Consider the following 25769-nt stretch of genomic DNA (forward strand, 5'->3'; position numbering starts at 1 on the left):
GTGACACCCTAAGTGAAGTCCCTGGCCTCACTCCCTCTTCTGAGCGCCCCTGTAGCCACAGCCTCTCCTGCACCTGTGCTAGCAGATGTCCACAGCCCCTCAACCTCCATCACCCAAGACCCAACTCGCCCGCCCCTCACCTCTGCTCCAGTTTGGGATGGGCTACCTGCTGAGAAAGGCCCAGAGCAAGGGTGCTGAGAAGTGGCCTCCTTTGCTTGCATGTTTGAGGGTCCAGGGTGGGCCCCAGAGGCCTGGCCAGGGGGCTGGGGGGGGGCAGGGACAGCCTGCTGCTGGTCCTCAAACTCCTGGGGCTGCAGGGCAGAGCCAGGATTGCCAGGAGTGGCTGGAGTAGAGGAAGACCCTTTGGCCCCATCCAGTATTCCCCTGCGAGCGGCCAGAGGCCTGCATGTCAGGGGATGGGGCTGTGGCCAGCTCCTGGCCCCCACCCCAGGGCAGCCGGGTGGATGCAGAGGACACGGTCAGGACAAACAGGCCGGGAGGTCATTTGCAGAGTGGAGGTTTAATGGGACAATCACGGTGATCCCGTCGCAGCCATCCCTGGGTGGCCCAGCTCTGACCGCCGGGGTCCCCAGGCCTCTCCCAGCATGGTGGGCCTACAAAGAGCACCAGTGCCACCTGCCCCTTCCCTGCGGGGTATTGCTGCACTGGCCCCGGGCAGCCACCAGACAGACTGTCCTGTCCCATTCCTCCTGGGGCCCGGGACCCCATGTTCCCTGAGGGGCTAAGGCTTTCCGGGGGCCCCTCCCCAGGTGTGTCCACCCTCTCCCCAGTGTCCCCTGTCCCCACACTGAGGGCATGTCTGTGTCCTTGCTTCTCTGCTAGGGGCCACCAAGGCTGCCCACCCCGGGCGGGGTGCAGGGCTCCGCAGGGAGGAGGCATGCTGTGGGGATAGCAAGGCCCCAGCCTCCCAGCAGACATAAGGCACAGTGTGGCGGTCGCTGTGGGACTGCAGGGCCGTCACCCCAGGGGCAGCGCCCGGCAGTCAGTGTTGAGACGGGAGGGCGTGGCGTGTGCTGGCCGCTCCAGGGCCTGCAGTGCAAGAGAGCTGGGAGGACCAGGGCCACCGGCCCCGGCTGGCCACGAGGAGGTCCCCGGGAGAACCTGCAGGGGGGCGCATGGGCCCGGGCGGAGCTCACGGCCAGAGCCGAGGCAGTCATGGCGGGCCCGGGCCACAGAAGGCACAATCGTGGTGTCTGGGAGGTCAGGGCTAGGCAGACACGTTGACGTCCCTGAGAGAGATGGTGCTGCTAGGGGCCTCATCCCCGAGCAGCAGGGCCGGCGTGTCCGTGTCCGCCTCCGAGTCTGCTCCGGTGCTGCCCTGCTCCACGCTGGGCTCGGCACCAGGGCCCAGGCCCTGGGACAGGATCTGCTGGATGGTCCTGCGCAGGTTGGGGTGCAGCCGGCCCTGCGTCTGGTAGAAGACCTCCAGGGCGAAGGACTTGAGTGCGCCAGTGCAGAGGTCCTCGTAGAGCGGGATGGTGTACATGCGGGACATCTGCGGGGTCGGGAGGGACGCGCTCTGTCATGTTGGTGCTCTCCGGTCCCTCCCGCCACCCCGCTGGCCCTGGCCTGCACTCACACAGCCACAGGGAGGGCCTCGGTGGCCTCTCATCCCCCAACACTACAGGCCTTCTGCAGAGGCCTCGTTTCTGGGGAGCCTGGGCCAGGGGGGCGCTGACGGGACAGGTGTGTGGAACAGGGAGGCCGGGGCCCCTGAAGGCCTGGGACCCTTGGGCCTCTGAGGAGCTCAGACACCCGCAGTGTCCAGGCCAGGAGCCCAAATGCCCCCAGTGGGCCTAGACCTCTGGACTCTGTTCCCAGCTTGTCCGCTCTGGACACGGCCTCCCTGAGGACTGGCGTGGTCTGGGCTCTTCCCAGCTGGTGCACACTCCCACTGCCAACCCAGACGACACGTCTTCCCTGCCCCATTCTCTGAGACACCCAGCCTGAGTGGCCAGACTGGAGGGTTGGGTGGGGCGCTGGAGGCGGGGAGGGGCAGGGCCACAGGCAGGTGGCCGCACCTGGCTTTCAAGAAAGCGTCGGACTCTGTGGAGGTCAGGGTAGTAGTCGTTTCGGACCACGATCTGCAGCCAGCGGATGCGGATCTCTGCGTTCATCGAGTCCAGCAGGGAGGAGTAGCACTTGGACAGGCTCATCACCACCTCTGCAGGGCCATGGAAAGGTCAGGGCCAGGCCGGCACACCGCTCCCCAGCCACCCAGGCAGCCGTAGGACCCACCCTGGGGCAGCGGGGACCCATCCAGAAGCCGGTCCAGGAAGAGTGCCGTCTGGAAGGTCCTCCACTTGGAGATGTCGATGGTGCTAGCCGAGGCGGCCGCCTGGTCCAGGGGCTCTGCGGTCCACAGCTGGAAGAGGGCCTCCACAGGCCGGGTCAGGCTGGATCCCTGAGACAGGTCCGGCTCGGCCAGCGGTGGGCCCGTGGCATTGAGCCAGCGCTCGAATTCCAGCCCTGCAGGGGAGACTAGATCCTAGGGGCCCTGCCCAGGCTGGGGAGGGGCCACCCGAGCAGGCCTGCTCTGGAGACTGCAGACCCCAAGGGTGTCCCCAGGTGTGATTGTTCGAGGGCCGGGAGTCCCCAGAGCAGGGGGGTTCAGGGAGGCCGGGGTCTGTCCAGCACCTGCCACTTCAAGCCACCAGAGCGGCTTCTGTGAAGGGGCACAGGGAGGCCAGAAGGCTCGAGTTGGTGACTGAGGGATCCCCACCCCCCTCCACGCCTCTCCTGGGCACAGGGCAATGAGGCACTTTAAACCCAACCTCAGTGCTGGGGGCGGGCAGGGGGGCTCTGAAACATGAGGGGAGCAGCAACATGCTGGTAAAATGACATTCCTGCTTAAAACCCTGGCGCTGGGCAGCTGTGGGGGCAGGTTCGGCCCATCCCTCACCCCCCAAAACCCTTGATGCACTCACTAAACCTTCCAAAACACAGGGCCACCAGGCCCAGCCACGCCTCCCTGCCCACCAGCAAATCTTGGCCCCTCCCTAGTCATCAGACCCCTCCAGTCTCTTCTTTGGCCTCCAAGCCCTCAGATCCCCAGGGACGCTGTCATTGGCATAGCACAAGCAAGCCAGGTGCTTCAGCCAGTTCTGAGGCAAATCTCCCTCCACCTTGCTGATCCTGCCTCAGGCCCTTTGCACACACTGTTTCTGTGGCCCTCTTCCTAGGGACTGCCTAGTTAAGTTGGCTCGGCCTGAGCACCACCTCCTCTAAGAAGGCCCTCAGGCCCCATCAGGCTGGGAAGCACGCCCTCCTCTCTGCTCCCACGGTGTCCCGGCCTGAGGCCCACACTGTCCACCAAGTGTTGGCTGAAGGAAGGACGGTGGTAGGCCTCACCTGCCCGGCAGTCCACGCTTTGCTCCTTCAGCTCTGGGAAGAAGCTCAGGAAGGAGTCCAGCAGGTCCTGGGCCACCACACTGGTGAACTTGTACTTCTCCACATAGGCCTGCAGGGGCGGGGGCAGGGCTAGCCAGGCTGGGGGCGGGGCGCACCAACCCCAACAAGACCTGGGGCATGCACCATGCAGCTGGGCCCGAAAGGGCCCCGCACCAAGGGGTCTGCACGGATGGGTGTGCAGGGCCTATGGTGGGCACAGAGGCACCCACTGCTGCCACAAGGGGCCCTGCTGAGGGGCCGAAACTGGGAGGGTGGGAGCTGGAGGAGGCAGCGCCCCAGGCCCTGCCCAGAAAGAAAGGCAGGCCAGGTCCCAGCCCTGCTCACAGGCCCCCACCGACTCCATCCCCACCCCCAGGAGAGAAGCAGCTGAGGAGGGGCTGTCCCAGGGAGGGGCTACTCACTCGGAGGAAGTCGTCAAAGCGCTGGGGGTCCCCACACAGCTGGGACAGGTAGTACACGAAGCAGTAGCCCTTCTCGTAGGTGAACAGGTTCATGAGGTGGCTGGGATTCACTCCTGCAAGGAGAACACTCCTAGCTCTGGGCGGTGCCCCGACCCTCCTGTGTCCTGTGGGGCGGGGGCGCCATCGTGGTCAGGTTGCAGAGCAGGAGGGGCCGAGGGCCGCTGTCCCTCACCTGTCCACAAACTCTGTGAGTGCAGTGAGGGGGCTGGCCCTGCCCGAGGGGCGTGGGGGGAGACCGAGGGCCCACACACCACGACGATGGGTGCTCAGAGCCTGGAAGAGGTGCTGGCAGGCTGCGGGAACCTAGGGAAGGCCTTCCTGGGGTTGGGGGCGCCTGGCCTGGCCTGGCCGTTGCAGGGACCCAGCCATGGTGGGGGACAGAGGACAGGGCGGGCAAGTAGGCCCTGCGGGGCGATGTCTGCAGGGCCCAGAGCGGGTCCTGGCAGGAGCGGGTACCTGGCTCCAGCTTGACCTGCAGCTTGCTGACCGGGCTGTCCTCTCCGAGGAGCTTCATTTGCCTGTGCAGGGCGTCCAGGCGGAAGGCTGTCTCCAGACAAGTGAAGGCAGCACCTGCATGGGGGCAGGGAGGCAGAGGAGGCGGAAGGGGGCAGGGGGCAGGCCTGAGCACCCAGGGCAGGTGCAAGGCTGCTGCTCTGGCTACTCCCTGCCCTGAGCCTTGTGGAGCTGACTCAAGGCCACCCGGCTGGACTCATGCATGGGCAGGGAGACTGCACCCTGGGGGCCGGGCCAGGCTCTCAGCCCCTCGCACAGTGCCCAGGATGGCCCTGGTGGCATCAGCCTGCACGAGGCTATGGCAGCACTCCCACTGCCCATCCCCTGCCCCGGGCTGGCTGCGGGCAGTACCATAGGTCTCAGTGGTGATGCGGCGCTGGGCGTAGGTGGCCAGGCCCTCGCTCAGCCACATCTCCTCCCACGTGGCATTGGTGACGGCATTGCCGAACCAGCTGTGGGCCACCTCATGGATGACATCAATGACCAGGAACTCATCACTCTCCAGGATGGAAGAGATGATGAAGGTGAGGCAGGGGTTCTCCATGGCCACGATGGGGAAGGACGGGGGCAGGAAGACGATGTCATACCTGTCCCGGGAAGGTGACCATGAGTGGGCTGGGGGCCTGGGCAGTGAGCATCACTTCCACCCCAGGAGGTCAGAAGGGGCCCCCCTGTGCTGAGCTCCTCCGGAGGGCAGGGACTTCCCCTCTGACCCCTCTTGCAGCCAGCCAGGGCTCCCAGGTGCTCCAGGACATACCTGCCCCACATGTACGGCCCGTACAGCCGCTCAGCCGCACTCAGCCACTGCTCCACCGCGCCCGACAGCTTGCTGGTGGCCGTGGGCAGGAGGCACGGCTCGGCCCACACGCGGCTCCTGTCACAGGGAGAGAGAGTGAGCCGAGGCCAACTGGCCCCCATCCCCTCACCCTACCAGGCCTTCTCTCCGCTTCTGGGCTCAAATACCACCCACCCCTCGTCCAGCCTGGCTGACTGCCCAGCCTGCTGCCTGTTGCCCCGCCTCACTCCATGGCCACCATGCAGGCCCTTCCCATGTCAGGGGCCGAGCCACATGCTGAGGGGCCACTTGGTTCCTTCTGTCTCTGGTTGAAGGAACCTGAGCAGGCTTGAGGGCACCTCAGGCTGCAGTGTGGCCCCGCAGAACAGGCTGGGGAGGGCTGGGGAGGTCGGGAGCTGGGGCTGAAGGCATGTGTGATGAGGAAAGCCTGGCAGGGATGGCCCCAGGCCATGGCAATAAGGCAGGGGGCAGGGCTGGCCCATGGGTGAGGGTCCTCGGCAGGGCAGCCATGGACACAGGCTGCACACCCAGCCCACAGCAGGACCTCTCCGAGGCCTGGGGCCTGGACAGCAGCAGCGGCTACAGGAAGCAAGAGGCAGTGGCCCTACCTAGGCCCAATGTCTGCTGGCTGGAGGTCCCCGGCCACGAGGGCCACGAGGTAGGCGGGCACGGGGTGCTCCATGTGGAAGCGGTAGACGCCCTCCTCCTCCACGTACGTGCTCTGCGTGGCGCTCATCAGCACCTGCACCCCCAACGGGGCCTGCATGCGAGGAAGCCCCACCCGTCAGGGCACCCCGGGTCCTTGACGGGGAACCCCATGCCCCTGTCAGGGCACCCCATGTCCCCCAACAGGACACCCCACAAGCCAGGTCACGGCACCTCATGTCCTTGATGGGGAACCCCATCAAGAAACCTCACGTTCCCAACAGGGCACCCCACAACCCAGATCAGGGAACCCCGTGCCCTTCAGGGTACCCCATGTCCCAATGGGAACTCTACAACTTGGGTCAGGGAGCCACACAGCCACAACAGGGAAGCCCACATCCCCGACAAGGCAACCCACAACCTGGGTCAGGGAGCCCCGTGCCTGTCAGCGAATCTCTCATCCCCATCAGAGAACCCCCATGCTACACTGGAAACCCCAGTCTCCTGGTCTGCAAACCTCCTGCCCAGTCGGTGGAGGGAGAGCTGCTGCACTCAGGCCCAGGAGCCCCAGCACCAGGGGTCTGGCATCTCTGCTGGAGTCTCCCTGTTTTCAGGGTGTCAGGTGGCCCCCTCCCATACTGTGAGGAGGGTGGGCTGCTTCTAGGACGGTGGTCCCGGTGGCCGCTGGGGCTTGGCCCAGGCAGGTAAGAGTGAGGATGAGGGCCAGGCGGGTGGACGCTGACCTTGACGACGGCCGAGTAGGTGCACTTGACGGCAGGGGTGTCGAAGCAGGGGAAGAAGGACCGGTTGCAGACGGAGTGGCCCTGGGTGAAGACGAAGGGCTTGGCGCTGCCATAGGTCAGCTCGGGGTCCAGCCACCAGATCTGCAGGCAGGCGGCGGGCAGGGCATCAGCAGATGGCCATGGGACTCGGGGCAGTGACACACTCCCTGCCACAGTGGGCCAGGCCTTTTGGGGCGCAGAGCTGCTGGCCAATAGCCCTCATCTCCCCAGCGAGGTGAGGGCACCTGGAGGGGTCCTGTCACACAGAGAGTGCCACATGGGGACGCCAGGACACCCCTGCCAGCCATGCCTCGCTTCCTGAAGGCTGGGCAGGTTTCCTGGAGGAGACAAGGCCTTAGTAAGTGGTCCCAAACCTGCTGTTCTGCTCAGGTTTCTGGGCCCAGAGCCTCGGGAGGCAGCAGCTGGAGAGCAAGGGAGTGAGGGTCCGGGAGGGTAGGGCCTGATTGGGCTCATCCAGGGCCAACAGCCGCTTCTCCACCCCAGGCACCCAGGCAGGGCAGCTGACCCAGAGCGTGGCCTGCACTCCGTCCCCAGGGCCAGCCCTCCCTCCAGGCAGGAGGCCGTGCATCCAGCCAATCCAGGGAGTCTCCCAGCCTGTGCTCCTCATCCCAGCTTCCAAGGGGAAACCAAGGCACAGTCAGCACAGTCAGAACACCCGAGTCCAAATTCTCACAGGCTGGTGGTACATTGGGTCTCAGCCAGGAAAGGGAGCCAGGACATGCCACTATGGGAAAACCAGAGCTTCCTGGAGACCCCCCCAACTGGAGGGGAGCCAGCACACCCGGCCTGGGGCCACCTCTGGGAATGAGGTCAGCCTCACCGGGAGGGACCCCCATGGGGAGATGGACTCTGGCCCAGGGCACTGCGGGCAGTGAGCAGAGGCCAGGCACTTGGAGAGGATGGATAGGACAGAAGTGGCCATGGCGAGGGCTGCTGGGGCCCGTGCCTAGAGCACTGTGGACAGACCCCTCGGTGGCTGCAAGCATGGCTACCCCCATGGCAGAGCCAGAGCTGAGGCAGCACTGCTAGCAGCCCTGCTCATCTGCAGGACCGACGGGGACCTCCCCATGTCACCTGGCTCCCACGCGTGTCCTCAGGAAGGGCAGCCATCGGGGGCCGACGTGGGCTGGGAAGAGGAGTGGGGAGGATGCCCTTCAGGGCTTCTGGGCAAGGAAACGGTCCCCACCTGGAAGCCACCTTCCCTCTGCATGCTGGTAGCCCTGAGGGGTGGCCATGGGGGCAGGGAATGGGCATGCTCCCGGGCAGCTGGTGCCCACCTGCCCGCTTCCACGCCTGCCGGACACCACTACCCGCTTGGCCAACCTCCCCCCAACACTGCAGCCTTCGAGGCCTTCCTCACCCACAAAGGCTGAGGCCAAGCCCCAGCCCCACTGGGGAGCCCCTCCCCCCATGCCCCTCTGCCCACCACAGCCACTAGCTCTGCCCAGGGCTGTGCCTGCCACCTGGCCCACTGCCATTTCAACACACCCCTTGTCATCTTCTGCCTAACCATTCTGGAGTCTCTGGTAAGGTCAGCACAGAGTCTGGGGGGGGCTCCCCAACCGCAGCAGGGTCCTGAATCTGCTCGCCCCACCCTACCTCTGCCAGGACAACAGAGTCACTGAAGCAAACTGGATTATTCCTCATCCACTTCAATGCCCAAGTGCACACGGGTCCTCCCAGGGCTATTATGAAGGATTCTTCCCCACCCCAGCAAGTGACAGGTCTGTGGAATCCACAGATGACGGCCACCAAGGCTCCTCCCCACTAGGGCTGTTCCATGCTGAAATCACAGAGGCAATGGACCCCAGACCCAGCGGGGCTGCCTTCCCCACAGACCCCAGACCCAGGAAGGGCTGCCTTCCCTGCAGACCCCAGATCCAGCAGGGCTGCCTTCCCCGCAGACCCCAGACCCAGGAGGGGCTGTCTCCCCCACAGACCCCAGACCCAGGAGGGGCTGCCTTCCCCACAGACCCCAGATCCAGCAGGGCTGCCTTCCCCGCAGACCCCAGACCCAAGACCCAGGAGAGGTTGCCTTCCCCGCAGACCCCAGACCCAGGAGGGGCTGTCTCCCCCGCAGACCCCAGATCCAGGAGGGGCTGCCTTCCCCAAAGACACCAGTCTCAGGAGGCGCTGTCTCCCCTGCAGACCCCAGACCCAGCGGGGCTGCCTTCCCTGCAGACCCCAGACCCAGGAGGGGCTGCCTTCCCTGCAGACCCCAGATCCAGGAGGGGCTGTCTCCCCCGCAGACCCCAGACCCAGGAGGGGCTGCCTTCCCCAAAGACACCAGTCTCAGGAGGCGCTGTCTCCCCCGTAGACCCCAGATCCAAGAGGGGCTGCCTTCCCTGCAGACCCCAGACCCAGGAGGGGCTGCCTCCCCAGTAGACCCCAGATTCAGCAGGGCTGCCTTCTCTGTAGACCCTGGACCCAGGAGGGGCTGTCTCCTCCGCAGACCCAGGAGAAGATGCCTTCTCCAAAAACCCCACACCCAGGAGGGGCTGCCTCCCCTGCAGATCCCAAACCTAGGAGGGGCTGTCTCCCCTGCAGACCCCAGGCCCAAGTGGAGCTGTCTCCTCCGCAGACTCCAGATCCAGGAGGAGCTGCCTTCCTCAAAGACCCTAGACTGAGGATGGGCTGTCCCCCCGCAGACCCCAGACCCAGTGGGGCTGCCTCCCCCGCAGACCCCAGACCCAGGTGGGGCTGCCTCCCCTGCAGACCCCAGACCCAAGTGGATCCCCAGACCCGGCAGGGCTGCCTATCCCATTCCTGCAGACTCGGTCAGACCCCTGCCACTGTTTACAGACTTCTTCCAACCTTCCTTTTGGCTGCTACGTTTCTGTCTCCTCACCACGGGGAGGCTGCAAAAGATATTTTCCTTTTCTGCTGACCGCTGGGGCTGCCCCAGGTGTTGAGAAGACCTGTCTGGGGAGCCTGTTCAAAAATGCAGACTCCTGGCTCCTGTCCCAGAGCCTCCTGCGACTGGAACCCAGGAATCTGTATTAAGGAGACTCCCCACAGTGGGTCCTGCTGCAGGCCATCCTTGGCCCACTCTGAGACAGGCCCCCATGGTCCCCCAAACCTCGATCAACCCCACCTTCCCCTCTCGCACTTGCTCCCCCACCGCAGCCTCCTACAGGCCCCTCCCCTCCCCTGTGGCCCTCCTCAGGCTTTGCCCAGCTCAGGCCTCCTCTCCCCACTGCCCATGTCCACTTCTCAGCCCAGCCAGAGAGGGCCCACTGGCACTGCTTGCCCCTTAGCCTCACAGAGACCAATGGGGTCCACAGCCCTCCCTGGGCGTGAGGGGCTGGAGCAGACTCCCAGGCTGGCAGGGCCCCGCTCCAGGGCGGGGGGGCCCCTGACTCCTGTCAGGGGGCACAGGGTGCAGAGAGCAGAGGCACAGGTGCTGACGGGCTGGCGAAGGAGCGGGTCTAAGGACTCCAGACACTGCAGGGCAGAAAGGAAGCTGTTCTTGCTGGGTGGGGTGAGTGGGGTTCAGGAGTGGGGTACAAGGGGCATGGGCCCCAGAGTCTGCAGCACCCCCCAACTGCCTCTGCAGATGCGGGGGTCCACTGGCAGGGCCACCCAGGGAGCTTAGGGATTCCAGCACAGGGACAGCCTTAGGGACTCCAGCCTGAGCCCTGGAACAAGACCAAAAGAGGTGGGCGCCCTAGATCAGATGTCAAACACTCTGCCTCCGCAAGTAGTCCAGCTCGCAGGCCCAGGCCCCTTGTCCCCCAGCCCATCAGCCCCAGAGCCACACAATCTGTGGAGACCATGCTGCCCCTCCCTGCCCAAAGCACCCAAGAGCCCCTAGTAGGCCATGGAAAGCCCAGGGACAATGGCCACTCTTGCTAGCCTGGTCCCATCCCCAGGCGCCTGTTGAGGGTCCTGGTCCCATAACTCTGCTGGCTGTGGTCTTGGGAGGACCAGAAACGTGGGCTCCAAGTTCACAGATCAAGATCGGGGAGGACCACATCCCTCCATTCCCACTGTCGTGCTGGGAAGCATATCTGCCACTTGTCAGAGTCCTGGACTACTCCAGCAGGCAGCAGGGGCCAACCCAGCAGGCCAGAGGCCAGCACACCTGCAGGAGCTCAGGAAGGGAGAAACATGCAGGAGTCCGCAGCTGTGTGTCTGGTCTGGGCTCTTCCCGCCCACATGTCATCTTGGTGGCTTCTAGCCTGATGCCTCTACACCACCGGTGCATCACCCCGTCCATTTGCATGCCACAGGCAGTGACAGATGGAACCTCCCAGGGCCTCCCAGAGCTGCATGCATGTGTGTGTGTGTGTGTGTGTGTGTGTGACATGTGTGCTGTCCACATGGGGACAGAGGGAACCCTCATGCTGCAGAAATGAAAAGCCGTGCTCCATTCTGAAATCCCTACCATGGTGGAGGGGGGCTATAGCCACAGCACCCAACCTGAGCTACTACGCCTTTCTGGCAGAGCCTGTGGGGCAGTGGGTGCTCTGTGCCCAAAGCCCAGCAGAGCCCACATGTGTGTCTGTGTTGGGGACGTGTGGCCAACCAGCTGCAACATCCCACCAGTAGTCTCCCAGGGGACCCAAAGCATCAGAGCCATTTGGCTCTTTCTGCCTCCTGCTCTGGCAGGTCTGTTCCTCCATGCCACCTCCAGAGAACAGACCTGGTACCCGTAAATCCCCTGAAAGCCCAGGTCACAAGGAGACCCTTCCACATCTGACACCCCTCGGCCCACCTCTCAGTGCCAGGCTCCAGTAGATGTATGTCTTGGCATGTGCCCACCAGAAGCTGCTCTTGTCCCCAGGCAGTGCTGATCCCTGCACACCTGAAGGAGTGCTCTCCCTTGGTGGCATGCTGTCCCGTGTCCTAACGGCTACCCAGGCACTAACTGGGAATCACTGAGGGCACCTGGACAGTGCTCCAGGGCCAGATGAGGGAGAGCCAGGCGACAGGCCAGGGCCCCTCCAGGGCCAAGCCAGCCCCACCCTCTCTGCAGGTGCCCGGGCCACGTCGCCAACCCCCGGAGCAGAGCCCATAGCAACGCCCCCTAACCTGGCAGCGCGGGGACAGGCCGCCAGGAGACCCCGCGGACCAACCCACCGCCCCAGCGCCCATTTTGGCGGGACTCACGGCTGGGGCGTCGGTAGAGGTGTAGCGCAGGATGACCTGGAACGGCTGGTGCGCCTGCAGCTCGGACGGCAGCGTGACGGTGAGCGAGGAGCCGTAGTCGGTGAACGGGTCCACCCTGAAGGCCAGCGGGCAGCAGGCAGGCTCGGCGCCGGGGGCCTCGGGGAAGGAGGGCAGAGGGGGCGGCAGCGCGGGTCCGGGCCCCGGGGTGGCGAAGGCGAAGGCGCAGGGCGGCTCGGCGGCGGCGGCGGCGGCGGCGGCGGGGGCGCGGCGGAAGGCGGCCGAGTGCAGGCGCAGGGCCGGGTGCGCGTCGAGCACGAGCGCGCGGGGCGCGGGCCGTAGCGCGCACAGCTCGAGCACCAGGCAGCCGGCCAGCTCGCGCGCTTCGGGCCGCAGCTCCAGGCCCAGCTGCAGGTGGCGGAGGCGGAAGAGCTGCGCGCTGGAGGCCGAGGCCACGTCCAGGGCGGGCGGCGGCTCGGGCGGCGGACGGGCGGGCGCGGCCTCGGCGCCGGGCGCCTTGCGGCAGCAGCACTGCGCCGCCATGGCCGCCCCCGCTAGGTGAAATCCATGGGCGGCGGCCGCGCCGGGCCGCGGGGAACGGGCGAGGGGCGCCGGGCGGCGGCGGCGGCGGCCGTGGGGCGCGGGCACAACAGGAAGTCGCGCCGGGAGCCGCCCGGCCCGGCCCCGCGCCGTGCGCCGCCCCGCTCGGGCTCCGCTCGGCCGCCGCCGGGGGCGCTGTGCGCGGGAAGCCCGGGGAGCCGGGGGCTCTGTGCGCGGGGCCGGGGCGTGGGGAGCCGGGGATACTGGGCCTGGGGCAGGGCGCTCTGTGCGCCGGGCCAGGGCGCGAGGAGCCTGGGGAGTCGGCGGCGCTGGCGGGCTCTGTGCCCAGGGAGTCTGGGGCGCTGTGCGCGGGGTCGGGACGCGGAGATTCGGGTGCGCTGTGCGCGGGGCGGGACGTGGAGCTGGGGACGCTGTGCGCGGCAAGACCCGAGCTCTCTGCGCGGGAAGCCGGGGCGCTGCACGCGGGGTCGGGGGCGCTGTGCGCGGGGCGGGACGGGGGGCCGGGGCGTTGTGCGGGGGGTGGGGGCGCTATGCGTGGGGAGACTGGGAAACTGGGGGCGCTGTGCGCGGGAAGACCGTGAGCCGGGGGTACTGTTCGCTGGAGGCCGGAGACCCGGGGGGCGTTTTGTGGCGCGGACCGGGGCGTTGAGCGGCCTTTCCAGCTCTGTGCGCTTCCTACCCTACCCGACCTGCGCCGGGAGACCTCAGGAGGCGGGATCGCCGCTTCCTCAGGGATGCTGCGGGTCAGGTTCCTGGGGCATTGGCGGCTAGGACACCTGGGGCAAGGCTGCCTCTCCGTGCGGTCTCTGCTTCCAGGAAGCCGGGAAGTGTAGTGTCTGGAACTCAACGTTATCGGTCCATTCCGGGGGCCTCAGGACCCGGGAATGAGTGAATGAGTCCCCACCCACTCCCTTGGGAGACCAATGGTCTGTGTTGTGGGACATATGGGGCGTGCCAGAGCTCTTAGGATTGTGCTGTCAGATAAGGTAGCCACTAGCCACGTGTGGCTATTTAGATTTAAATTAAAAAAAATCACAAGCTCTGTTCTTCAGCTGCACTAGCCATATTTCAAGGTCTCCGTATGTGTGTGTATGTATGTAGGATAGTGCCTGGCTAGTGGCAACCACGTTGGATGGAGCAGATATTCCATTCTCACAGAAAGTTCTGTTGGACAGGACGGCCTTAAGGGCTGGCAGGGCCCTGGAGGGCAGATATTTAGGAGGTGAGTGCTGGGGCAGTAATGGGGACCTGGCCTGCTGCCCCCATCCCACCTCACCCAGTCCTGCCCAGGGGCCAGGGCCCAGAGGGAGGGCTGCAGACCAGTGAGGATGTCCAATGAGTGGGCGTCAGGTGGATCTCAAAGCCATGGAATGAGAGCTGCCACCAAAATGTTGCTATTGCCACATAAGAGTTCAGGTCCTTCACGGGGAGGGGTTTTTTGGCCTGGGAGAGCATCCAGGCACCCGCACACCTCTCTTCTCTGCTCCCTGTCCATGTGGCTCACTCGTGTGGGTGGGACTCAGACACTGAACTTGAACTTGAGTCATCCCTGAGTAATGTTTAGTCCTTCTGGACTCAGTGTCCCTATCTGTAACCCACATGATGGTGTCTGCCCTCCTCCCCGGGGTGGGGGCAGGGTGGCAAGGACCTCTGAGAGGGAGCTCGCGTGTTCACTGATGCGGAGCATGAGCACCGAGGCATCACTTCAATTTTCCTGTGGGTCCTCAGGTCCCCATGTGCCCTCTTAGCTGGGGGGGACATGGTCTCCCTCTTGGGGACCCCACCCCAAACTACTGCAGTCACCTGGAGGAGGGGGGTCAGTCCTGCATCCAAGACTCAAGAGGGGAGACAGCTGGGGTCTGGGTCCTCGCTGCCTTCAGGTGGCCCAGCGCCCTGCCCAGATGGCAGTGGTCCTGTGGTGTCAAGGACCGAATGTTCTAGATGGCACTCCCAGTTTGACTGGCCTCCCCAGGGGGGGCTGGGGTTGGAAGAACATCGTCAGGACTACACACAGGTGCCCCTCCTAGCCTGCCCCAACCACGCTCAGGCAGGTCTACCAGCCGCCTGTGCCCTCAGGGCCTTCTTGCCGTCCTGGTCCCCTGGACTTGGGTGAGCAGGAGTGGGGTCTTGTCCCTTCTCTCCTGGAGGACCTGGGCATCCCTGCAGTCAGTTCTGCACACAGGAGGGGTGAAGTGGGGCAGCCTTTTGGGTCCAGAGGAGCTGTTACCATCTCTCGCCCAGGGCAGGGGTGCTTTCCACCTCACATTTATACAAGCAAGAAACCAACACAAGCCAGTCTTGAAGAAGGGAGAGATCTGTTTTGCAGTATTACAGCCAGCCCACCAAGGCACCTTGTTAACTGTGAAGCCCACAGAGGTTGTCTCCACTCTCCACCCTGGCCCTGTCCTTCAGGGACAGTGCCTTCAGTGTTGCTCCAAGGGTCCTCCATCACAGCCTATCTGCCGCCCCCTCCCCACCCCCAGGGAGGAGGCTGATGGAGGTCCGGGGCTGCCGCAGTGTAGTTCTCTCACCTCCTAACCTGATCTGGGCCTGTCTAATAAGCCTGCTGACCAGGGGAGGGACGGCTCCCAGTGCCCTTCTCGGTGGACACCCCCCGCCCTACGGTCAAGAGGAACAGAGACCCTCTGGGGCTGCATTTCAGCAAGACACACAAGACGAACACTCCGTGTGACAGTGAGGAAAGAGATGGGAGACCACCCTCCGTCAGTGCACTGAGGCCGCGGGAAACTCCCAGTGCCTGCTGCAGGGCTGCTGACCGACTAGGGCTCGCTGTCCCGAGGGCTCCGCGGCAGAAGGAACCGAGACTGCAGGGCCTCCTCGTACTTCTGCAGCTGAGACCAGAAGCCCCGGTTGGGCTCGGCTATGGGGCGCGCGCTCTTCACGGCCTGCGAACGAGAGGCTCAGGATGAGCTCTACGCAGCGTTCCCCGTGGGTTCCTCCAGCGCTGGAGGCCCCAGGCCCGCTCTGCCGGAAGTCTCTCCAAGCCCGGAAGTCCGCGCCCCGGAAGGCCCGCCCACTCGCCAGCCCCCGCCCCGGAAGCTCCCGCCCCCGGAAGCCGCGGCCCGCGGCACCTGGAAGGCTGGCGCCAGGCGGAGGCCGCGGTGCCGCATAAGGTAGGCCGTGCAGACGGCAGTCGAGCGGCTGCGGCCGTTCTTGCAGTAGACGAGGCAGGCGCCGCCGGCGCGCACCGCGGCCTCCATGGCGGCGCAGGTGGGCTCCAGGTACGCCAGCAAGTCCTCGGCCGGGTCGTCGAACACGGGCACGCGCAGCTCGGTTACGCCAGGCGCGCGCGGCCCGGGCTGCTGGCGCGAGACGTTGACGCACAGGGTGACGCCCGCGCGCGCCAGCAGCTCCGGCGCGGCCGCGGCGCGCGCGCTCCCGAGGAAGAGCGACGGCGCCACGCGCACGAACGGCGGCGGCGCGGCAGGGGCGGCCTCGCAACGGCTGCCGCTTCCCGGGTCCATGACTGGGCCCGGGCGCCCGGCCCGGGGGTGTATATTGGGCGGCCGGGCGCCTCCGGGTCCTAGAGACCTCCGAGCGCCGCACCTCCCCCGCCCGGGGCGGGCCGTGGAGTGGATGTGCGCGGGCGGGAGCCGGCCTCGAGGCTCTGGACGTCTCCTCGTTGGCCAGGGCGAGCAGGGGCGCCTCCTCTGATTGGCTGCAGATGGAGAGGGCGGCCATTGGCTCGGCTGATAGCCTTTGGGAGAGTCGGATTGGCCGCAGCGGGGTGGGCGGGGTCGGAGAGCTGGGGGGAATGGGCTGCGCTTCTGCAGCCTGAGCCCGGCGGAGCTGGGAGGCCAGGCCTCTGGAGCGGTAGGTGCAGCTCCGTGCGTCCCGGGAGGTTGCACTGGCTCGGGCGGGGCCCCCAGCGCCGGTCCGGGCGGAAGGGCAGCAGGGCCTTTCTCAATTGTGGCTGCGGTGTAGAGGAGCAGGGGCCTTGCCACACTGTCATCTGACAGTGACACTGACCAGTGTCCGTCATGTTGGTTTATGGGCAGGTCGCCTGTTTCACAGTCTTTTTTTTTTTTTTTTTGTGAGGAAGATCAGCCCTGTGGTAAGATCTGTCAATTGTCCTCTTTTTTTTTTTTTGCTGAGGAAGACTGGCCCAGGAAGACTGTCCCTGGGCTGACATCCGTGCCCGTCTTCCTCCACTTTATATGGGACGCTGCCACAGCATGGTTTGCCAAGCAGTGCGTCAGTGCTTGCCTGGGATCTGAAGCGGTGAACCCCAGGCCGCTGCAGTGAATCACGCACACTTAACCGCTTGTGCCACTGGGCTAGCCCGGCCTGTTTCATAGTCTTAACAACCACTCTTGAACTGCATTGCCGCCTGACATGCCCTTAAGTACAGCTTTGTTTGTATTCTCTTTTGTTGGCTGCTTCCTAATAAATCGCCTTGTGTATTTTATGCATTTTATTTTTCCTTTTATAGTAACACATGGTTCATGTAAAATAAAGCTACTCACCATTGACTTCATCATATTATTTCCTCATAGATAAGTATTTTTGTTGTTTTTATTTTTCTTAATCTTTTGGGTCACCACTGTAACTTTAAAAAATTAACTTAACATCATTTGATGTCCACATAGTTGTCATTGAAGAAAACCTCTACAGTAGGTTTTTCTGATGCTCTGTGTCTTTCAGGGAACGCTCTCAGTGAACAGTAACTGCATTGCACCCTGCATATATTGTTATTGCAGTTTCAGTTTTATTCTAATAGTAAAACAATTTTCTGATTCATCTCCATTGTTTACTTAAGATTTGCAATCTATGCTACCAGAAATTATCCTTCAGCCCCTCCTCCTCCAGTACTAGATCAGTCTGACAAACTGTACCTGTACAGTCTCTCTGCGTGATCTCGAATGTCTCTAGCAGCAGCCATCAGGTGCTTGTAACTGTCGGATCTTTATTGCAAGCTGGGGCTCCCTCTGAGCTAAAGCTGGGGCAGCAGACCTCTGAGCAGTGGTCTGTTGCCAGGTCTTCACTGGCTGCAGGTCTAGCCATCACCTCGTTGGAGGCCTTCCCAGGATCCGTTTCCCTCTTCCTCTGCCCTAAGGACTGACTGACTTTCCCCAGATGAGGAGGGAATGGAATTCCCATTTTCCCCAGAGTTCATGGGAGCCATCCAAGTAGGTGGAGAGTCCCTGTCCCCCAGCTCCAGAAGCAGGCCCTGGATACTTTTAGGCAATCAGTGAAGCCCATACCCCCACGACTGCTGCAGGAAGGGGCTTGGGAAGCTCCTTTTTTCTCTCTTTAGGACTACAAGGGGAAGCCAGCCTTGGGAGGAAGCAGAGTTGGGAGAAACGGAGTCCTTGATGACATTGTGGGGCCACTGAATCAAACCAAACCTGAAGACCCTCTTCTGGACTGTTTGGTTTCCTGAGCGAACAAATTACCCTTTATTGTTGGAGGATGTTTGAATTGGGTTTTCTGTTCTGAGGCCTCCTACATGATAATCTCCTGCTCCTTCACCCCATTGAACTAATGAATCGGTTACAAGACATCCTAAGTATCTCTTAAATGCATTCTCTCCGCCTTGACTGGCACATTTAGTTTGGGCCACCCTCTAGTGGCTGGCACCAGCCTCCTGAGGGCTGCCTTCCTTCCAGCCTTCACAGTAGCCAGAATAAGCTTTCTAAGGCAGTGCTTTCTTGAATGTCGGTCCTGACTCAGCAAGTCATGATCCATTAGTGGGTTGTGAAATCAATTTTGTGGGTCATGACCAGTATTTTATTTTTTAGTGAAATGGTATAGAAAAGAATACAGTACATGAAAATATTAGAGTGCATGCATGTAGTAGAGTGAGCTTTTCGTGGAAATCATTTGAGTTATGTTTGTACCAGGTCATGATATAAAATGGGGTCTTACAGAGGGTCCCAGGCAAAGAGTCTTGAAAGCCTCTGATTCAAAGCACACATCTGATTGCATCGCCCTCCTGCTTAAACATGTCTTGCTGCTTCTGTCTTTAACCTGGCTATCAAGGCCCCTCCTGACCTGTCCCTCTAGCATCATCTCTTTCTGTTCCCACCTGCCCACCGCATCATAGCCCACTGGTTCTCAAAGTGTGGTCCACATTTCAGAAGCATCTGGGAACTTGGTAGGGATGCAAATTTCCAGGCCACCCACCCCAGACCTCCTGAATTAGAAACTCTGGAGGTGGGACCCAGGAAGCTGTGTGTTAGCATGCCCTCCACTTGATTCTCATACCCAATAAAGTGTGTACCCATCATTTAGTCAATTTAAAAAGCCGTTTAAAGCAGGAGAGCCAAAAAAACATAGCCACTCACCTTGAACATTGGATTTTGACGTACTACATCTATATATCTATTCCCTTTCCTCTGAGGATGTCTCGCTGGGGTCAGTGAGGTGCTGCTCACAGTGGCACTGATGATCAGTGCCTGGCGTGCCTTCCAATTTCCATTCCTTCCCTTCATGTGAACTTCAAAGCACTTGAGGAGCAATCTGCAAGTAGAGTGCTCTTGGAATTTTTAAAATGATTTTTTCCACAATCTCTTACAGTGTCTCACCTGTATCTACTTTGATTGCAATTTTTTTTTTTTGCTGAGGAAGATAGTCACCCTGAGCTCACATCTGTGTCAGTCTTCCTCTACTTTGTATGTGGGTCACCGCCACAGCATGGCCCCCTAGAAGTGGTGTAGGTCCACCCCTGGGAACCTAACCTGGGCCACCAAAGTGGAGCACACTGAACTTAACCACTAGGCCACAGGGCTGGCCCTGATTGCAACTTTTAAGTGACCGTTGTTGACTTTTCAAAGTCTTCAACTGAATTTATTTATTTGTTTATTTATTTATTTGCTGAGGAAGATTAGCACTGAGCTAACATCTGTGCCAATCTTCCTCTACTTTGTATGTGGGTCGCCACCACAGCATGGCCGCCCACAAGTGGTGTAGGTTTGCACCCAGGAACCAAACCTGGGCCACCAAAGCAGAGTGTGCCAAACTTAACCACTAGGCCTCGGGGCCAGCCCCCAATTGAATTTCAATAGACATGCCTCTCTTCTTTTCCATGCACACTTCATCAGCCATATGTCATTACATTTCATAACAATGATGGCAGGTTCAGCCAGCATTTTCTGGTTTGAAAACACCGTGACTCGTAATATGGGCAGCTGATGTACCGAAAGCCAGTCTTCCTAAAGATCAGTTTGCTAAATTACTAATTTGCTGAATTTACCGAATTTACTAGTTCACCAAAGATTTTAAAACTCATATTCTTGAATAATGTCAATGAATGTTATTATTCTTATGAAAATATTCTTTTGAACATATTCCTGAGTGTCAATGTAGGACTTGTATCAATTTGTGGAAATAGGGCCTTTTTTGTGTGTGTGTGAGGAAGATCGGTCCTGAGCTAACATCTGCCAATCCTCCTCTTTTTGCTGAGGAAGACTGGCTGTGGGCTAACATCCGTGCCCATCTTCCTCCACTTTATATGGGGTGCCGCCATAGCATGGCTTGACAAGCGGTGCATCGGTGCACAGCCGGGATCCGAACCCGAGAACCCTAGGCTGCCGCAGCGGAACGCACGCACTTAACCGCTTGTGCCACCAGGCTCGCCCGGAAATAAGGCTTTTTAATCTTCGTATGCCTGGTTTTTATTTTTTTATTTTTTTTTTTTTAAAGATTTTATTTATTTATTTTTCCCCCAAAGCCCCAGTACATAGTTGTCTGTCATAGGTGCACATCCTTCTAGTTGCTGTATGTGGGACGCGGCCTCAGCATGGCTGGAGGAGTGGTGCCTCGGTGCGCACCCGGGATCCGAACCCGGGCCGCCGGCAGCGAAGCGCACGCACTTAACCGCTAAGCCACGGGGCCGGCCCCGTATGCCTGGTTTTTAAAATGTCAGTGCATATATTCTTAGGAATAGAAGCAAAATTTCAGCATTTCGTGTTGCAGTTTTTCCAGTTTATAGAAGTTTCCAAGACAGCTTTTCTTTTTTGGCCACATTTTATTCAGAATTGTTTTGCTAATCTCCCCAAAATGCCTTATTTGCCAAATCTGCCACAAACAGCTTTCTTTTAGCTATTGTTTAGAGTCATTCATTTTGGGTGATGTCTAATTTTCCTAGAGTCATTGTAACAAAGTATCACAAACTGGGTGGCTTAAAACAACAGTAGTTTATTCTTCCCTCTGTGCTTGCGTCTCCAACTCTCCCTCTCCTCATAAGGACGCTAGTCATTTGGTTTAGGGCACACCTAATCCAGTAGGACCTCTTGATTACACTGGCAAAGACCCTATTTCTATATAAGGTAATTCACCGGTACTGGGTTAGGACTTCAACTTATCTTTTTGGAGGACACCATTCAATCCACAACAAGTGGTATGGTTTAACAGGTTCGTAGGATATTCTGATGTTTTAGTTGACCGGTTTTCTCTTTTCAATAACAAATGAATTTTAAAGACAGCTCGGTTGATGTCTGCTCAGCTTCCCAAGCTTCAGTTGGAGGGAGCACAGCAGAGAGGGGACCTGAGGGGGAAGGATAAGAGGTAAAGAGGTGGGGATCCAGGAACCAAGGTGGGCACCAAGGGAGATGAGAGAGGTGAAGGGGAGACAGTGACCCTAGAACCCTGGCACATCTGCCTTAGTCCATGCCCCTCTAGCCAGTGCGGGAGGGGCTGGGCATTGGCACTTCATATCCCTTTCCCCTTGTTCTAAGGAGCAGTCTGCGTTGAGCACCCCAAGCCCTGCACCGGCAGGGAGCCCCTCCTCTTGCTCTCCAGGAAGCCCCAACTGCTTTAGTTGCAGAAGACTCTTGTGCTGTTCCCACCATTGTGCCTCTGCACATCCTAGTCCACTTCCCTGAAATGTGCTCCCTTCTGTTTGGAGAGCTCCTATGCATCCTCTGAAACCCTATTAAGGAATCCTCTCTCCATAAAGTCTTCCCCAGTGACCCCTCCGTCCAGACAGCGAATCCTTCTTCTCTCCCAGTGACCTGGGGCCCCTTCCTCACTCATCTTGTCCCCCCACCAGACCAAGAGCTCCCCCTCTGTGCCTTCCACAAACATTTACCGAGCGGACAAAACCTGGCTTTGGAGTCAGGCAGAGCTTGACTCCACCACGTTCTAGCTCGTGACCGTGGGCAAGTTCATGACCTCCCTGGTGCCTCGTTTCCTCAGGTGTCCCACGGGAACACTCCGGTGCCCTCTTCACGGGGGTGTTGGGAGCATTTCCAGCTATCTCCCCCGGGGAGCCTTAGGCCCAGAGGCCGACCCGCCCTCCTCTGCTGGACATCGCGCCAGTGTCCGAGGTGGAGACGGGCCGGCTCAGACAGAAGGCCAGCACTCGCGGAGGTGGGGTGAGGGGCCCAGAGGCCCTGTGAGGTTATTGAGGGGAGCCCCCTGTCCCGGAGCAGCACGGGGGCGTGGCCAGGGGCGTGCGGGCGTGGGGATTGGCGGAGCTCAGAGCGGCGGGCACGTGGGCGGCGAGCTGGTCTCCAGGGAAACCGGACGCTCCTGGGCGCCGGGAGCCCAGCAAGGCCCACATGCCGGCTGCGCTGCGTGGGCCGCACCGTGGGCGGACCCCGTGCGGTCCGTGAGCCGGTGCGGTGGTGCGAGCACTCCCGTCCTTGGTGCGGCCCCGCGGCAGGGGCGTGGGCGGGATCCCGGGGGTCGGGAGCGCGGCGAGTCGCGTTGAGCCGGGGCGGGGGAGTGGGGGTCCCCGAGCTCCGGGCATCGGCGGTGGGAACCTGTGCGTGGGACCCACGCCCCAGGGCCTGGCCCGCTGTCCTCCCGGAGAGGGCACGGAGAGGATTTGGGAGCCGACGTCCCTGGGAGGCTGTGGGTGTGGGGTTGGGTGGGGGCCGTGTCCTCGCACCGGGTCCCGTCGCCCTAGCGGGCTGGCTTCCGAGGCCGCGGGGGAAAGGAGAGCCCGCTGTCTGCTGCTCCCTCCGGCAATTAGCCAGCGAAGGACTGCCTCCAACACGTGGCCTTAACGAGGTCGTGGGAGGGTGGCCCCGAGAGCCCCTCCTGTGGTTCCTGCCCCACAGAGGGGACAGGGACACACTCGGGGCGCTGGCGAAGGTTTCCCCGGGGGTCCCAACAGGATCGGGGGCGTCGACCTGGTTAACGGAGGGGGCCTCGTTTCTCTGAGGCTGATGGGGCTGTGTGTGGGTCCGCGGGCGCGCCAGGGGCCCTGAGGGCGAATGTGGGTCCCCGGCTTTGCTTCCAGGTTCGAAGACGAGACATGGAAAGTGATTATTCCTCAGCCTTATATTACGAAGTCCCCAGTGCTTACAGCTCCGAAGTCCAGCTGGAGCGGGGGGGTGGCGAGCCTACTGCTGCGGAGGTCACGGGGACCCTGGAGAGCTGCATGCTCCTCACCAAAAGGTGTGGGGACCCTCCCACAGGGCAGTCTGACCCTGACCCTGGGAACTCGGCTTAGCTGGGATCCAGCGTTGGGGCAGGTGTTAAAAAATCACTAAAAGCTATTTTACCCCTCAAAAAACTAGTCTCTGGAGAAATAGAAAAACCTTCCTGTTGTTAGAATAATGGGTACGTGGAAGCCGGTTCCTGATCTTGGCACAGGCTCCCTTCTAGCCTGCCCACTCTCCTTGCCATGTCACCTCTCACAGCCTTAGGAACATTTGCTTTACACCATCGGGTCCCCAAGTCGGCACAGCTTCTTCATGGTATATTGTTAACCATGAGGGCTGACACTTCCTAGGGCTCCTACGGGCCACTTGCTGCTCTCAGAGCCTTGCTTTGGTATCTGGTGAGTGAGTTGTCCCCCTTCCCCAGATTCACGTGTTGCAGCCCTAACGCCCAATGTGATGGTATTAGGAGACGGGGGCTTTGTGTGTGTGTGGGGGGGTAATTAGGTTTAGATGAGGTCTTGAGAGTGGGGTCCCCATGATGAGGTTAGTGCCCTTATAAAAAGAGGAGGAGATTAGAGCTTCCTCTCCTGGCTATGTGAGGGCACAGGGAGAAGGGGCCGTCCTTGAACCAGGAAGCGAGCCCTCGCTGGGAACCAAGTCTGAAGGCACCCTGATCTCGGACTTACAGCCTCCAGAACTGTGAGCAATAAATGTCTGTTGTTTAAGCACTCCCCCCGCAACTCTGTGGTACTTTGTAATATCAGCTGAACAGACTGACATAGTCCCCATTTTACAGATAAGGAAACTGAGTCACAAGGGAGTAAGGAAGCCATCTGGTGGCAGAGCCAGGTGGTCAAGCTCTCACCCACCTTACCAGCTGGCCATTTCCAGTGACCTCCCCCTGCTCTTCATCTTCCTAGGGACATCCCAGAGGGCCCGGAGGAGGAAGAGGAGGAGTCCGAGGGTGCCCTTAGGGAGCAGGACCTGAAGGGGGCCGACATTCAGCTTGTCCAAGGTGTGCAGGAATGGCAGGACGGCTGTGTCTACCGAGGGGAGTTCAGGCTGGACGTGAAGCTGGGATATGGTGAATTCTCTTGGCCTACAGGCGAGGTAACTGGCTTGTGATGCTTCCTCCCCTCCTCCCCTGGGGCTTGGCCAACCATGGCCGGTCTCTCTCCTTCTAAAAGGAATGCAATATGAACTTAAAGATCCACCAACGGGAAGGATGCTAGACTAATGTCTTTCCTACTTGAGATATGCCCAGAGAGAAACATTCTCAAAGACTTCCAAGATTGTGTCTGTGGTTTGCCTGGGTGTCCACAGGCCACGGCTTGGGAACCTGTTACTTAAGAAGATAAATTCTTATTCTGGGTAAATGTTTTAAAATTGTGAATTACTGTAGTGAGTTGTATATTTACGTTGGTGAAATTGCCCTGTATTTAAGGTTAAACAGAAGGAAAGGATCTTCTTAAAAAACAAATGGAAGCACCGTCTGTGCCCCGCTAGGCCATGTCCGGGACCTCAGTGGAGACTCCAAGGGGCCTGTGGCAGAAGCTGTTTGCTCCACCTGGTGTCCCTGGCTGAGTGGAGCAGCAATGCTTGTGGCAAAGCTGGGTGTATGCATCTTGGGGGCCTTTGAGCGCCTCCCCCAGTGGGTTGCTGGGTTCTGAAGATTTCCCAACAGTTGCTGCATCCCTGCCGGCTGCACCTGCGCCCAGGTGGAGGATTCTGCCCTGTGTTGCCCTCAGCCTTGTGTGGTTCAGCCGAGATGTAGTGCATCTTTTGCTTGCAATTTATAGAAACTGTCTGGAGGCAATGTGGGGGGCTGTGTATTTGGGAGATTATGAAAGAGTCTGGGGAAAGCTCAAGGGACCCAGAGGGCAGGTTGCCTGGCACTGTAGCTCTTCTGGGGGGCACACGCTGGCTGGCATAACCTCTTAGGGGCCACATGGGGTCCCGGCTCTGCTCCTCTCTTTTCCGTACTCTGTTCTGCCTCTGGGGTCCTGGTTTTTCTGATTTTGGAGCCCATGGTTGAGGTATCTCATCCAGCCCCTCACTTCCTGCACTTAGTCTCCTTAGTTCAGAGGAGAGTGAGGTAGGGGAGATGAGCAGGGGTCTTGGGATAGAGCCTGGGGAATGGCAGGTGGAGGGGAACAGGAGTAGCTACAGGCAGAGCTTCTAGGCCCCCAGCCCAGTCCCCGCCTGGAATGTGCCCCCAGCTCGAAGGCTCCAGACCTCATGTGACCAGGACAGAGGCAGGGATGCGAGTCACCATGACATTAATGATTCAGGCACCAATTCCTGTTCAGCATTTGTTTCTTTAGTCCTTGGCTAGTTTCTCTTTTACCCACCAGGTGGTGTCCAGCGGTTGGACAGCTCTCGTTCATGATTGTGGGGGGTTTGGGTGTGCCGACCTGCCCTTCAGCCCTCAGGTTCTCCCCGAGGAGAAGGAGACCACAGCAGGGGGGCGTCGAGGTGGAGCATCACCTTTCTTACTGCCTGGCAGGGACCTCCGGGTCCGCCGAGCAGATGCTCGTCTAGCTATGGCAGCTCACGAACCAGAGAGGCCAGAAGGAAGAGGGCGTGCCACTTGTGAGCTGTGACCTTGAACATGTTAACTGTGTTTGAAGAGTAAGACCAAGCCTGTCAGCTCTGGCTGGTCAGATGAGGCTCTTGGTCTGTGTGAGGGCCAGGGAGGGCTGGAGGGAAGGACGGAGATGTTCCCGCTGGTGCTGCTTCCTCATGGGGAGTGGACAGAAGTCCTCTCTCATGCATGCAAACCTGGGGAGCTGAGGGTTCAATGTTCCCCCTATGGTTCTACACAAACAATTTGCAGCTTAGGACTCTTTTTAGTTGGGTAGACTCTGATACGCCCACAACAGCACACAAATTAAATGAATGTTATCACAAGGCGGGCGGTCCCCAGCCTGTTGCTTCTCTGTTTGCTGTCCTTGCACTGGCCGAACTCTTCAGGAGTAGCAGCTAACAGAACACAAATTCAACCTGGCTGAAATGGAAAGGGGCCTTTGTTGGCTCTTGTCACAGAAGAGTCCATCAGTGGGGGTCGTGTAGTCTGAAGCTTGGCTGGCTCCAG

The 25769-nt window shown here is 60.7% G+C and overlaps 3 protein-coding genes across 11 annotated transcripts in view; 1 reads left to right on the forward strand and 2 right to left on the reverse strand.

Moving 5' to 3' along the window:
* Window positions 1–501: 501 nt before the first annotated feature.
* Window positions 502–12366, reverse strand: RNPEPL1 (arginyl aminopeptidase like 1). Of its 2 annotated transcripts, none has more exons than XM_004427805.3 (11): window positions 11763–12366; window positions 6591–6731; window positions 5811–5962; window positions 5164–5280; window positions 4758–4993; window positions 4350–4463; window positions 3834–3946; window positions 3373–3481; window positions 2260–2490; window positions 2043–2185; window positions 502–1516 (listed from the first exon to the last, which is right to left on the reverse strand). In XM_004427805.3, exons 1-11 carry the CDS (start codon window positions 12300–12302, stop codon window positions 1229–1231), a joined length of 2184 nt encoding a protein of 727 aa, XP_004427862.3. In that variant the 5' UTR covers window positions 12303–12366; the 3' UTR covers window positions 502–1228. The 2 variants fall into 2 exon arrangements, with proteins under 2 accessions (XP_004427862.3, XP_087280720.1); XM_087424594.1 differs by lacking the exon at window positions 11763–12366 and adding an exon at window positions 7725–9744.
* ANKMY1 (ankyrin repeat and MYND domain containing 1) overlaps window positions 11701–25769 on the forward strand; it is a 53759-nt gene continuing 39690 nt past the window's right edge. For 2 of the 8 annotated variants that reach the window (XR_015550062.1, XM_004427803.3), the window contains exons 1-2: window positions 22224–22688; window positions 23596–23785. Coding sequence is in view for 5 of the 8 variants with exons in the window: in XM_004427803.3 (XP_004427860.3) it covers window positions 22546–22688; window positions 23596–23785 (333 nt within the window). In the remaining 3 variants the exon portion in view is untranslated. Of the gene's footprint in view, window positions 11842–15476; window positions 15563–22223; window positions 22689–23595; window positions 23786–25769 lie in introns of those variants that run through there. The other 6 variants (XM_087424587.1, XM_087424590.1, XM_087424589.1 and 3 more) reach the window with 5 other exon arrangements.
* On the reverse strand, window positions 14617–15915 carry DUSP28 (dual specificity phosphatase 28). Its single transcript, XM_087424596.1, has 2 exons — window positions 15413–15915; window positions 14617–15226 (listed from the first exon to the last, which is right to left on the reverse strand). The coding sequence occupies exons 1-2, from the start codon at window positions 15803–15805 to the stop codon at window positions 15101–15103; spliced, it is 519 nt and encodes a 172-aa protein (XP_087280722.1). The 5' UTR covers window positions 15806–15915; the 3' UTR covers window positions 14617–15100.

This window comes from Ceratotherium simum, chromosome 37, assembly GCF_057802395.1.
Source record: "Ceratotherium simum simum isolate JZ-2026a chromosome 37, ASM5780239v1, whole genome shotgun sequence".
Classification (NCBI taxonomy): Eukaryota; Metazoa; Chordata; class Mammalia; order Perissodactyla; family Rhinocerotidae; genus Ceratotherium; species Ceratotherium simum.

Coding starts and splice junctions, on each gene's coding strand:
- RNPEPL1 (XM_004427805.3), bottom strand. CDS start 12,302: ATGGCGGCGCAGTGCTGCTGCCGCAAGGCGCCCGGCGCCGAGGCCGCG. Junction 5,963..6,590: donor CCTACTCGGCCGTCGTCAAG/GTCAGCGTCCAC, acceptor CCTCGCATGCAG/GCCCCGTTGGGGGTGCAGGT. Junction 3,947..4,349: donor GCAGGTCAAGCTGGAGCCAG/GTACCCGCTCCT, acceptor TTCTCCTTGCAG/GAGTGAATCCCAGCCACCTC.
- DUSP28 (XM_087424596.1), bottom strand. CDS start 15,805: ATGGACCCGGGAAGCGGCAGCCGTTGCGAGGCCGCCCCTGCCGCGCCG. Junction 15,227..15,412: donor GCCTGGCGCCAGCCTTCCAG/GTGCCGCGGGCC, acceptor TCTCGTTCGCAG/GCCGTGAAGAGCGCGCGCCC.